The sequence below is a fragment of the Carassius auratus genome, chromosome 43 (assembly GCF_003368295.1).
Source record: "Carassius auratus strain Wakin chromosome 43, ASM336829v1, whole genome shotgun sequence".
NCBI classification, from domain to species: Eukaryota; Metazoa; Chordata; class Actinopteri; order Cypriniformes; family Cyprinidae; genus Carassius; species Carassius auratus.
This window is the reverse complement of record NC_039285.1, coordinates 10642482-10656485: the sequence shown is the minus strand read 5'-3', so window position 1 is coordinate 10656485 and position 14004 is coordinate 10642482. Positions and strand designations below refer to the sequence as shown.

General features: G+C 36.9%; 2 protein-coding genes across 2 annotated transcripts; one reads left to right on the top strand and one right to left on the bottom strand.

The window, feature by feature from the left end:
• Nucleotides 1–2505: 2505 nt before the first annotated feature.
• LOC113061680 (exosome complex component RRP46) lies at nt 2506–5366 on the bottom strand. Its single transcript, XM_026231002.1, has 6 exons — nt 5212–5366; nt 4967–5080; nt 3854–3975; nt 2952–3092; nt 2773–2862; nt 2506–2629 (listed from the first exon to the last, which is right to left on the bottom strand). The coding sequence occupies exons 1-6, from the start codon at nt 5348–5350 to the stop codon at nt 2534–2536; spliced, it is 702 nt and encodes a 233-aa protein (XP_026086787.1). The 5' UTR covers nt 5351–5366; the 3' UTR covers nt 2506–2533.
• A 276-nt stretch (nt 5367–5642) lies between these two features.
• Nucleotides 5643–13741, top strand: LOC113061679 (2-oxoisovalerate dehydrogenase subunit alpha, mitochondrial-like). The gene is made up of 8 exons (XM_026231001.1): nt 5643–5778; nt 6969–7145; nt 7293–7379; nt 7477–7585; nt 8267–8428; nt 9838–10044; nt 10131–10272; nt 12072–13741. Exons 1-8 carry the CDS (start codon nt 5665–5667, stop codon nt 12412–12414), a joined length of 1341 nt encoding a protein of 446 aa, XP_026086786.1. The 5' UTR covers nt 5643–5664; the 3' UTR covers nt 12415–13741.
• The last annotated feature ends 263 nt before the right edge of the window (nt 13742–14004 follow it).

Genomic DNA, 14004 nt, shown 5'->3' with positions numbered 1-14004 from the left:
CAAATCTTTATAGTAACGTTAACAGTAAAAGGACCATAAAAATGATTTAAACAGCTTTACAGTTCAAATATAACTTTTGACAAAGTTTTATAAAAAGCCAAACCTTATTTCAGCCTTCACACCATTTTTTTTTTAAGAAAAGGGATGAATAAACAGTCATGTACTTAAAAATACAAAAGGTCTGAACAAAAACAGCAAACAGGCTGAATGAAAATTCTAATGCAGCTCTCTGACAGTATACTGTAGATGACACTTATGGAAAAGCAGAAATACAGTGGTTACCCCTTGTACACCAATCATGTGTGCTTTTAAACAACATAGTCTTAGACATTATCCAGAGGATGAAAAGAAAATGGCACTTTCTAAAGACAGTCAGTTCCCTTCAAAGCTACATTCAAGTTACGCCCAAAGATGTTGTGTTTGCAGGTATATAAACATCTGTGAGATCTTAATTTATATTCATGATGAATAACTGAGCATATAACATGTTCAATTTGTAGGTCTGAAATAAAGGGTATTTGCCTTTCCCTTGGCAGTTACTTGAAGCTGCATTCATGCGATTGAAGGCATACACTTGAGATAATGAAATCCACTAGATTAAAAGAGAATTCTGTGTTAAAGGAAGCTCAATGTCAGTGACCTTTCTACTACTGGGCACTCTATTTTGTTGCTGCACTTTACTCTTTACTTAAATCCCTTTTGTGGGCCTACATTTCGCCTTGATAACCTCAGAGGCGAGCGATGAGCAGTGCCAAACACAACGCTCCGACTGAAGTGCTTTAGTTGCTACCATAGGAAGTGTCTCGGAGTATCAAACACATCGCATTTTTCACACCATCTGCATATATGTACAATTAATGACACTACCTTTTTAAAGCAGGATATCAGTGTTTATAAACTTACTTTGTAGATTGTCTGTTCATTAATTTGACTGGTGAACTGTTAATATTATGCTAAACTAGACGATATATAAAAGCCTGAAATAAAAACAATACACAATCATTCAAATGTTTTAGGACAGTAAAAAAAAAAAAAAAAATTTCAAATCAAAATTTAAGACTAATGGTTTCCACAAAATAAATATATATAATAATAATATTATATATATATATATATATATATATATATATATATATATATATATATATATATATATATATTTATTGAACAATGGCTGAAGATTTAACAAATGGCTGCTGAAAATTCAGCTTTGCCATCGCAGAAATACATGACATTTTAAAATACATTCAAATAGAAAACATTTATTTTAAATTGTTAAAATATTTCACAATATTACTGATTTTACAGTATTTTTTTTATTAAGTGAATGCAGCCTTGGTGAGCATGAGTCTTTCAAAAACAAGAAAAATCTTACTGCCCCCAAACATTTGGATGGTTGTGTACATTATGGAGAAAGTCTACATTCAGATGTCAAGTGCATGATACTACAATCAGAAAACGTGATTTATAAGTTGAAATGTGGCCTGTTCCAAAAGATTACAGCCGCAAACAGCGGTCAGCATCAACTGCCTTGGCAGGTGCCCTTCTAGCCCCCCGCAGTTAGAAATTGGGTCACATCATGGTAGGAAATCATGTATTACTTCTACAACAAGCTGCCCCATCGAGCAGAGGAGAGGAGCGATAACACAGCCCCCTCCGGTAAGCTATCATTGCCTGTGTGGGATCACAGAAGAGTACCTTAAAGAGTCCAGTGCACAGGTCAAAGTGCTGCAGTCGAGTCTCAGGACAGGAATACAGACCAGGGAAATCCTCTCCAGTCATTCTTCTATTCCTCCTCTACATTAATCTTGTGTAAATGTGTATGGACATTTTGAAGGTAACTGTTATGAACGAATAAATGCACTTGATTGAAACTTTAATTTGGTTTTGCCTTTATAAAACTTAATGATCCTCATTACAACACACATCTACACTCTAGAGGAACTGAATGGAAGATCAAGCACAACTGCGGTGAACAGCATTAATGATAATGCATATTAATATACCAAGTAATTATCTCACTGACCCAGCTTACACAGCCTAATGGAAATCTCGATCACTTTTTCATTTTGAAAGCTACGGTTCCCAAGGCAGTGGTCTTAAATTGCTATTTCAAATTCAAACCTGCTTTGGGTTACACACAAAAAAAGCAGCATTATGGTCTATTTTACTCACTTTGACACTATGGAGAGCTTGTTTTTGCTAGGTAGCAATATTTTGTTTATTCTTAGCACAGTATAAAAACACTTTTTCATTACGGCTCCAAAAATAATATGCTAATTAAATTGGAGTGAGCTAAAAAAACATCTGGAGTCCAACATTAGCTCTTTAAAGCTTTTGGGGTAAAAGCATAACTCATGATACATGATTTTTTGACTTAACTATCATTGCATATGAATGCATATGCTATGTTGTAGCACAATATAATTAACTATAAGTTAAAACTAATTTACACATACAGGTCCTACTCATATTCTTATTTAGTGAGAAAATGATGATGCAAACTCAAGGTAAAAATCATAACAAGCATGTTTTATTGTATCTTTGAATATCGCCGTTTGACCGAATCCCTATAAAACTGGAAGATTTGTTCAGAAGCCTTTTGACTGATTGCGATGCACTGCTGCAGCTGTGTAGGAAGAAAACACATTTATGTCATTGCCTTGTAGAAAATTCAAGCACGTTACGAAACATAGACAAGTACCTATGTATCATCGCCACAAACAGAGCAATGAATCACACACAAGAATGAAATGCTGCATTCGAGCTCACCTCCTGGACTGAAAAAGAGCCTGTGGTTGATGATATCAAGACATTACACTCAGCGCTATCAATAGCAAACGTTAACAACGCTCGACATTCCTGAAAAAGAAAACATAAAAGCCAGATTGAGAGCTTAACCTGTGCGCTATGGTTTGTGCCAGCCCTAGGGAACAGGAAGTGCGGTGTACCTTCTCCTGCCGAGCCGTGGGATCAATGATTATCTGGCCTTCTTTGCTAATAGCACAGGTCACACCACAAAAAAGGTGGCTCATGGGCAGCCCGGCATCCATTAGAGCCATGCAGGCAGCATTCAGACAGCACGACAGCAGCTGACAGTTAGATAAGGACCCATACTGTAAGGACACGAAGTGTGAACGCAAGAAAAAAGTATGAAGGGCCAGAAAAATAACTAATTAACAGTAATGTGGAAGTGTGGGGTCTGTACATTTTTTTTATGTTTTTGAAAAACGTTTTTTTTTTTTATTTCTTAATATTTTCAATGTTTACAATTTGTGTGTAAACAGGGATTCATATATTCCCCTTTATGGAACGAAGTTGTCATATGGTATGAATTAATTTCTACTAATTTTCTTGTTATTCTGAAGAAAAAAAAAAAAAAAAAAAAAAAAATAAATATATATATATATATATATATATATATATATATATATATATATATATATATATATAAACACACACAGACACACATTTTTTTATTACAAGATGGGAATTGAAAGGGCAGGCCTTAAGGTAGACAATGATGTGATATTTTTAAGTCACATGACATTTGAATGTCTGTCCAAAACTCTTTTTTCCCCACGGTTACCCTCAAGCGGAAGACACCTGTTGTGTAAAATTAATAAAGCAATATTTTATGGAAAGGACAATAGGGAGAGTGCTTTGTTAGTTCTTCCATGTGATGATTGAGGTTGAGTTAGCCTCACTGACCCCAAACTAGTTATGAACAAATAAACAAACACTTCTGTTCAACAGGGAGTTCTTAAAAATTGTCAAATAAACACAAACGCATCACATACACCCTTCTCTTAATTTATCACGTTAGCACTAGTTTTGCTGGTGTTTAGGATACAGAGCCATCATCGTGGATGACCTGCAGGACGACTGTGACAGAAGAACGAGGATGAAGCGTCAGCAGAAGCGCGGCCTCGCACGTCTCACGAACACACTGCTCTCTCGCGCGCTCGCGCACTCCTGAAGGAACACAACAACATGAGTGAAAAACTGCGTCTGCACCACACTGTCACCTGACGGAGAGAACTGGAAGTGCAAGCCGAGACGAAAAACAGAACTGAAGGTGTCGGCTCACAGGAGTGTTTGAACAAATGTAATTACCGAAATGAAAGACACTCATTATTAAACACCTGACATGATTATTATTCATGCATTTGTACGATTATTAATTTTTAACAGCTGTTCAAACAACTTGTAGGTAAAAGCCCTACAAATAATGTGTTTATAAGCAAATAAATAAAACACACAACTGGCTAAAATACTAACTAAATGCAAATTTAATGGCAGGCTTTCATGAATTTAAAGTGGATTTACGCAGTACTCTTTATATCAGTGAGAACTGTATTTTTTCTTCTTCTAAAGGCTACATTGTGTGAACAGCAAAATCTTGCAACATTCGGTAAAGAATTCGTTCACCCTGAAATACTTATTATGTAATTATTTACTGAACCTCATATGCACATATCGCTTCATAACGTTATGGTTGAACCACTGATGGCAGATGGACAATTCTGATGATGATTTTCATACTTTTCTGGACCATTACACTGTTATTTACTTAAGTCAGAAGCCTCCCAGTTTTCATCCAAAATATCTTAAATTGTGTTCCGAAGATGAACAAAGCTTTTACATGGGGGTAAGTAATTACTAACATTTTGGGATTGTGTAGCTTTTTAAGGTTGTCATCTAATGATTCTTCTTCTAAATATACCTGACAAGATGTTTTGGTATATGAACTATTGTTATAGTGAATGACTCTGGGTGTCTTCTATAAATAATGGTAAAATGATTGTCATTATTTTTGCTCAGAAAAAAAACAAAGAAAATTAAATTGAACAGAACGTTTTAATGTACAGGGGGAGGAGGAAGCTGTATTAAACTTTTATATAATTAATTATGAATATGTACAGCATAAGACTAATGCAAATGAGTTGATTTCGAAAATGCATACCTGGAAGCCCCATTTTAGGCTGAATAAGAACCTCTACAGTAGCTCGGTCATAGATTTCCTTACTGACTTTAACCTCAGCTGGTCCATAAACTCCAGCCAGGATACTAGTATCACCTGAAAATACATATACAAATTCAGAACGATAAATATATGAATGAATTAAATAGATTTCTGGACATAAGCTTGGCAGGCAACCACTTACGCTGAACAAAAGAAAGACATCAGTTACATACTGACATATATACCTTGAACAAAGGTGGAAGATCCGTCAGGCTTTGATAACAAACTCTGCTCACTTCCATATTCTCTTAAAACTGAACAACTTTGATCCAACTCCATCATGGTCCTCATGCACAATCCTCTCGTCGCACTCATACGCGTCATGTTTTGAGCGCACCATAATGACGACATGGTATACGTTCGCCCTCTAGCGGTAAGACGATCGCAATGACCACGCTTCCAGAAACCCATGACCGATTTAATCAAAAATGCATCTGAATCTAAATTGTAGTTTTACGAGGAGTTGGTCAATAAAATTAATTATGTAATTCAAATTATACTTTCCCAGATATAGACGTAAAAAATGGGATGAATGTTTGTGTTGTATGATACTGTCCAGCAGGGGGCGCACTGTATAGGATTTTCACAGGCAAGAACAGACAGAACAGACGCAAGACACGCACGCACTTGACGTAAAGATGGCGGCTGCAAGAGTTGTCAAGAAATTATACGGAATCGGACTTCACGCAATTGGTCAAAATACTTCGTTAAAAGCTACCAAGTTTCTCCAGCAAAGAGCATTTCGCGTAAATGTGAGTTTTACGTGTATATAGTCCTCGAACGGACTTTTCTCAATAGAAAAAGTTTCTAACCAGACAAACTGTGTAACTTAGCTGCGTGAACCTCAAAACATTGGTGTAATTTGAATTGTATAAAACGTATACCAATAGTAAATCACTGAAAAATAAAACGCATGATCTTAGTCTTAAAATAATCTCAAGTCTTTTATTATTTATGTATAGGCATGCCTCATCTGACCTGGAAATGGTATAGTTGATCATGCAATCTAATCATCTAATGTTAGTAACTAAATTGTTTTAATCAAATAACCATTGGTCAAATCTCTGTGTATTGTTGTAGGACAGGTAATGATGGACTGTTCAACCTTCACAAGGCTGTAGATTTAGACTGAGAGCCGATTGGCTGGGTGTGGAGGGAAACACAAAGCTGATCTCTGCAGCCATGTGTCATTGAAATATATTCTGTCTTTCTCTTCCGAGCATTGGATGATCTTATATTAAAAGTGTACATTAAACAGTGTCTCGTGCATTAAGATTCTGTGTGATCCTACCTGCTGATGAAGATAAATCTGCCTGCTGATATAAAGATGTGCAGCAATACATAAAACGTGCACTTAAAAAATATTTTGACATTCATAGTTTACATACATTCATTTACAGTTGTTTCAACATCTTTGATTTCATGCCAAGTGCACTGCTCACTAACAAATTCCAAGGGAAATTTATGTATCAAGGCATTATCTCATATGAACACTTTACAGTTTTTCTTAATATTTAATCATATATTGTATTTATTTTAGTGCTACTTTAATTTTGCATCAAAGTTATTACCTCTAAACCAAAACAATATACACACACACAGATATATGTCTGTAAAAATTTAATTAAAATTTGTTTCACTTTTAGTTATTTTATTACATCCAGTTAAAATGAAAATTAGACTTGCCGAAATAAAGTAAGTTAATTTTTGTAATGTTTTGTTATTATTATATTATTATTTCAGTTAACAGAAAGTTTTTTTTTTAATTATTTTAGTTTTAGTTAACTAACAATATATCTGGCTGGTTTCTGTGGGAATTTTTTTTGCAGTTTTTGTCTTTGATTGTTAAAGCTTGTGATCAGATCTCAAAATGCATGGTCTCATGAACTGCTGCTCTGTTGCTCGTGTATTTTACTCCCTGATCCTCTGTCTTTGTCTTCAGGGAGCTCTTCGCCAGCAGCCGTTTGATTCTTCAGCAGAGAAGCCGCAGTTTCCCGGGGCCTCGGCGGAGTTCATTGATCACCTGGAATTTATCCAGCCAAATGTGATCTCAGGAATCCCTGTGTATAGGGTGATGGACAGACAGGGCCAGATCATCAACCCGTCTGAAGATCCTAAGGTGTGGAGTCTATCGTTAGTAGCACATGTTACATTTAATGTGTGGAAAATTCTAGTAGCAGGTTACTAAATAGCATTCACAAAAAACATGACAATAATAATTTCTTAATCTGTTCGCATGTAACACAGCATTACTTGTCTGTTGCAGCTTTCAAAAGAGATGGTTTTAAATTTCTATCAGAAGATGACATTACTCAACACAATGGATCGTATTCTTTATGAGTCTCAGAGGCAGGTGAGAGATGCAGTGCATTTAAGTGTAGTGCTTATTCCATCTAAAATGACGTCTGGGCATTTATAATGCTTGAATTTGGGGTGCTTTTATGTTCAAGGGCCGCATCTCTTTCTACATGACCAATTATGGTGAGGAGGGCACACACATTGGAAGCGCTGCGGCTCTTGAACCTACTGATTTGGTCTTTGGCCAATACCGAGAAGCTGGTGAGAATGCTTACAAGCTGGAGATACAATAGTGGCTCTACCTGTTTTGTTATTATACGTACATACACTCAAATTCTTAAATATTCTGGGCCTGAACACTCTTACATCTTTACGATGAAATTGGTTTGAAGAAAACTGGAAGAAAAGATCTCTTACTTAGCACAATGGAGTCATTTTGGGTGCAGGACACATGGTCCTGTCGTGTGTAATATGCTGCCTAACATAGAACAGTTGCATTATCAGTGGCATGGGTTTCAAGTTCTGTGCCCCAGGCATGGTTGGCGCTCATACTATATGTGTTCCACACCTGTGCCCAAAGCTCACCTCCTCAAATGGGCCTGGGTGCACTACAGAGCGTTCACACTAGTCAAACGAAATGGACTTTGGGGGTCAGATGTGCTCAGTTATAGAACATTTACATTTATGCATTTAGCAGACGCTTTTATCCAAAGCAACTTACATTGCATTCAGGCTAACCATTTTTTTCCTAACGTGTTTCCTGAGAACACCTGGTGTGAGTTAATGCTAAGTCTAGCACTTGAGGTTTTCCCTATTATTCTTCTACTTTGGTTGCAATGAAAATTCTATGCATTTGATCTATGCTTTGATATTTGATTTAAATGTGTTTTTCTTGATTCATATTTGATCAGTTATAATTGTATTTTTTCTGGATTTCCTTAGGTGTATTGATGTACAGAGGCTTCCCTCTGGATCTGTTTATGGCACAGTGCTATGCCAACGCTGATGACCTTGGCAAGGGCAGACAAATGCCAGTGCACTATGGCTGCAAAGATCTCAATTTTGTAACAATCTCCTCCCCACTTGCCACTCAGCTCCCCCAAGGTGAGAAGGGAACATGTCTGTTACACAGAACAGTCATCACAAATATTATACACACTATTGTGCAAAAGTTTGGGTGCTGCTTTTTAGTTGTTGTTTTGAAAATTCTTAAAGGGATAGTTCATGAGAATGACAATTTGAACTCAAACCATTGCAGTCTGTCAGTCTTATAATGTAAGTGGATTGGAATCAATAAAACAATTCAGCAACTGATTCTTGTAATGTGCAAACTGTTCGAACTCTCTTTAGCACGTCCTCTTGAGTGCGTTCTCAAGCAGGCATGTGAGGAGGCTTCTTCTTTACAGAGGAATCAGACTTATAAGTGCATTACCACCACTTATCTCTCAGGTGGACCATTGACACGGTAGCACTTTATTTTACAGTCCTGTTCCCCATGTACATACTATGTACTTTTTTTAGTAATTACAATAACTATGTAATAACTAGGTCCTAACCCTGAACCTACCCCTAAACCTAACCCTACCCCATGTAGTTACCTTGTATTACCAGAACTTTCTTAGATAAATACACTGTAAGTACACTATAAGTACATGTTAGTACTCGTACTGTAAAATAAAGTGCAACGGACACTCCTGATTGAGATTGTAGATAGAGTGTCAATGGTCCTCTTGAGAGATAAGTGGCAGTAATGCACTTATAAGTCTGCGATCTCCTGTAAAGCAAGAAGAACGCGCTCAGGAGAGTTCTTAAAGTTTGCACATTGCGTGAATCAGAGGTAAAAAAAACAAACAATATAAATACTGTTCAGTTTCTTACACAGACCGATCGTTTTGTGTCTTTACACATCAATGTATCGTCACGAGCCTCAGGGTTTAATTTGGTTTTGTTTGTGTATGTTTTTTTTTCTCTTTTTATTATTAAATGTTTTAGCCGTGATTCCCATCCACTTACATTATAAGACTGACAGACTGCAATGGTTTGAGTTTAAAATATCAGTTTGTGTTCTACTGAAGAAACAAAGTCATCTACATCTTGGATGCCCTGGGGGTAAGCAGATAAACATCAAATTTAGATTTTCGGGTGAACTATCCCTTTAATGCTCACCAAGCTCACCTTTGTTTGATCCAAAACCCAGTAATATGGTGAAATATTATTAGAATTTAAACTAACCGTTTTCTATTGTAATATGTTGAGCAGCCATTGCGTCAGTCTTCAGTGTCACATGATCCTTCAGAAATCATGATAATGACAGTTTGGTGCTCTGGAAACATGTCTTTTTATTATTATCGATTGTGAAAACAGTTGTGCGGCTTGATCATTTTTATAAACCATGATGCATATTTACAGGATTCTCAGATGAATAGAAAGTTAAAAAAGAACAGCATTTGTTTTAGATGGAAATTAGTCAACAAAAAAAAAAAATCTTCTTTGATCTGTTCCACCTGCTGTAGCGGCCGGAGCGGCATACGCAGTGAAGAGGGAGAACTCAAACCGTGTGGTGGTCTGTTACTTTGGAGAGGGGGCCGCCAGCGAGGGAGACGCACATGCTGGATTTAATTTTTCCGCCACACTTGAGTGTCCTGTCATATTCTTCTGCCGCAACAATGGTTACGCTATCTCCACACCGACCAATGAGCAGTACAGAGGAGATGGTATTGGTAAGCATATATGTCACAGACTCTCATGTGAATCGCTGCGTTTCATTTGTCGGATGTGGTTTTTATTCTCCCTTTTTCGCCGATAGCTGCTCGAGGTCCAGGATACGGACTGATGTCGATACGTGTTGACGGAAATGATGTTTTTGCAGTGTACAATGCCACGAAGGAGGCACGACGTAGAGCGGTGGCTGAAAACCAGCCCTTCCTCATTGAAGCCATGACCTACAGGTAGAGTCTCTCATCGCATAAACCAAATGAATTAAACTAGCTGAATTTTAGGAAGTACAACTTTCACTGCATTCTATTAAATATAAGCAGCCCATTTGGCACAGTGTAGACTAGAGTGTAGACTAGAGGCCACATGGGTGCCGTTTGGGGTAGAGCCTGGTATTACAGTGTGTAGGGTGGCAAACTCAGCAGAAAACACTATGCGATGCACTGTAAACCTATTTATCAACACAATGTTTGCAGTGTAGGCTTTTATGAAACAGCATATAATGTTTGTGGGAGATCTACTTGCCTATTGCTTGAAGAAAAAAGCGTGCGTTAGGTTTGATGCAAGATTTATCACACAGAAACAGCATTTTCCATGCAGTGAATCTGGTTGGATACAGGCAGTTTAAGCAGATTATAGTTTTCCCCTTGGGGTTTGGATTCTGTTTGTCCATTTATTACCAGCTGAATGTAAATTTGATCTTCCTCTTTATGTAGATTTGGTTTCTTAAGTTCCTGAGAGGCCCACTTCTGATAACTGCTTTATAATTGATGGAATAGAGTAACCCAGAAATAATTTCAACAGTCCTTCAGAAATCATTCTGATATGCTGATTTGGTGCTTAAGAACGATTGTAATAATTATTATACAGTTGTGGTGTTTAATTGTTTTCTGGAAATCATGTTACATTTTTTTCAGAATTCTTTGACGAATCAAAAGAACAGCGTTTATTTGAAATAGAAATGTTTTGGAGCAATATAAAACTCTTCACTGTCACTTTTGATCAATTCTGCAGCCTTGCTGAATGAAAGTATTAATTAATTTTACTTCAATTAAAACAGTTCCTAACAGACAGTGTTGAGCCAAGAGGAACAAGACAAAAATGTAAAGGATAATGCAGTCATACTGCTTAATACACAGTTTTTCACCACATAAATTGCTCACTGTGACTCTTGATTGGAGGATACAGTTTTCACAATGAGTTCGGCTGTTTTAAAAATAAGTTTAAATAGTTTGAACAGATCAGTTTAGCAAAAGCGTATACCATCAGTTAACAATCTCTAAGCTCACAGTAGACCTTTATTTAAAGGTTTATGAGACCTTGGAATATTGTGACTGGCCAATCAAAATCAAGAATTTTGTAGAGCTGTGTAAAATATGTGAATGTTTATAGATATCATGTTATTTCAGACTCAAAGGTCCATATCCAAGGACAGACAAATAAATAGACAATAAAGGCTGTAATTGAAAAGTATACAGTTCTTTGTTCTAATGTTTCCTAAAAAAAGAGGAATACCATTAGACCATGGATGCACAAACCTCTACTCGTGGGTTTTCCCGGCTTACTTGTGGAATGGGTGCAGACTCGGGCTGTTCCTTCACACACAATCATTGATTCATATCTGCCATCACCACATGAAGATCTTAACAAATATTTGTCTATATGGACACTTCCATTCCCATTTCATAAAAGCAATATCTGTACTTAATTGCACAATTTTCCCAACCAGGCAGAAACACAGGCGGTAGTTCATTTTAGTTCCAGATAATGAGATACAAAGCAGGGAATGTGTTCACCAATTTCATTTAATAATTTAAAGCAACTTTTAACATTGTGTTTTTTGGCAATCCCTTATGTGCTACAAAGCATTGGAAAGAACTAGGGCTCTAGAACTAGAGTTCTCAATCCACTTTGATCCAAAGTCATTCAACAGTGTCATTCTGTCAGCCAGTGTAGGCTTTTCTGCAATTTTTTCATTGCACCCCTAGTGTTGTGAAATAAGCAAAGCCTTTATTTCCTCTTCCCCCTCCAGGATCGGTCATCACAGCACCAGTGACGACAGCTCTGCATACCGCTCAGTCGACGAGGTGAACTACTGGGACAAGCAGGACCACCCCATCTCTCGCCTGCGACACTACATGACCGCCCGAGACTGGTGGGGCGAGGACGAGGAGAAGGCCTGGAGGAAGCAGTCCCGAAAACTCGTCATGGAGGCCTTCGAAAGAGCCGAGAGACGTCTGAAACCCAATCCCGAGCTGCTGTTCACGGACGTCTACGATGAGCTGATTCCTCCAATAGCCAAGCAGAGAGATGCCATGTGGCAGCATATCCAGCAGTATAAAGAGCATTACCCACTCGATCTCTACGAAAAATAATCCATGAGCCATGAGTGGACACAACTGGGAACCATCTTGCACGTGTCAGTTTGTCTGAATAGGGTTTTTTCTCCGTTTCTATGGTTTTGTTGCATTAAAAACACAAACAGTGAAAGATGTATTGCTATCCTCAACATTTGCCACTAGAGGCCTCTGTACTGTCACTGTGTGCCTTGGAAAGCCATGTAAAAGAAGGAATGTTCAGAAAAGAACAGCCTATGAATACAGTATCAGTACACTGGCATAATATTATCAATCCAGTCACTAGGGTTTCTTCATTAAAGCATGAAAATATTGACTGATTACCATGATTTTTCTTATCTCATCAACATCAAGTGTTCTTCATGAAGTATCTTTAGAATATGGGTTTTCAAATCACTGTAAATGTTCAGCATTTGTTTCTTATTTTTCCACAAACCACACTAATATTTATTAATGGTGATGTTAGTGTGACACATGCTTTGTGAAAGGCTCATTTTTTAAATATACAATATACAGTTACTGTAATGATCTGGTTTGTGTCCTGTTCATTTCTCCCCACAGATGATGATGATGATGATGATGATGATGATGATGCTGTTGCTAATGACATTGAGCTGCGATTCTTTTGTTTAATAATGAACTGAACAAACTTACTGTGTGAGACTATCTCACTGTTACAAGACATGAGGATTGTTGTGTTGTGCAAGATGTATTCCGATTGGCTTTAGAGGTTTGTAAATTATATTTTAAACGATAGAAATCCTCACAAAAATGGAATCACTGATATAGTGAAGTGCTTACTGTACGTAGCCTATAAGAGAATGTTGTATAGTCTTGAGGCCTGTTTTATGGAGAGCACGGTGGGTTTAAGTACGTAATAACTGCTGGAGATTGAAGTGTTATGCGGACTAATAATGTTCATTGTGTTGTGAAGAGTTCATTATGAATGAGGGCTGAACAAACTGGTAACTTTAGTCCAGAGGAATGATTTGAATGCGAAGTAATCTGGAGGTCAATGAAAGACTTCTTAAAGTATTATAAGCACCACTACGGTTTTCAACGATGATAAGAATTGTTATTTTTTGATCACCAAATCGGCATGTTAGTATGATTTCTGAAGGATCATGTGACACGGAAGACTTGCGTAATAAATAAATTTTACCATCCCAGGATGATATAATAAATTATAACTTGATTTGAATCATAATTTTTTAAATTGCTATTTCACAAGATGCACCCATGTACACTTACCGGTCAAAAGTTTGGGATCAGTAAGATCTGTAATGCTTCTGAAAGAGGTCTCTTATGCTCATCAAGGCTGCATTTATTTGATCAAAAAAAAGAATCTTGCAAAATGTTATTAAAATATAGTTCATTTCTGTGATGCAAAGCTTAATTTCCATCAGCCATTACTACAGTATAATGTGTCACACATGATCCTTCAGAAATCATTCTAATATGGTGATTTATTATTAGAATTATTAATGTTGGCAACAGTTGTGCTGCCAAATATTCTTTTGGAAAGTGCAATACTTTTTTTCACGATTCTTTGATGAATAAAAAGTTAAAAAGAACAGCATTTATTCGAAATATAAATCTTTGCTATCA

Bases quoted from the DNA above. Each gene is read 5' to 3' on its own strand.
- LOC113061680 (XM_026231002.1), bottom strand. From the start codon at position 5,350: ATGACGCGTATGAGTGCGACGAGAGGATTGTGCATGAGGACCATGATG. The intron at 5,081-5,211 runs GTATATATGTCA...ATGTATTTTCAG, and splicing joins ATCTTCCACCTTTGTTCAAG to GTGATACTAGTATCCTGGCT. The intron at 2,863-2,951 runs GTACACCGCACT...TTTCTTTTTCAG, and splicing joins CCACGGCTCGGCAGGAGAAG to GAATGTCGAGCGTTGTTAAC.
- LOC113061679 (XM_026231001.1), top strand. From the start codon at position 5,665: ATGGCGGCTGCAAGAGTTGTCAAGAAATTATACGGAATCGGACTTCAC. The intron at 8,429-9,837 runs GTGAGAAGGGAA...CACCTGCTGTAG, and splicing joins TGCCACTCAGCTCCCCCAAG to CGGCCGGAGCGGCATACGCA. The intron at 10,273-12,071 runs GTAGAGTCTCTC...TTCCCCCTCCAG, and splicing joins ATTGAAGCCATGACCTACAG to GATCGGTCATCACAGCACCA.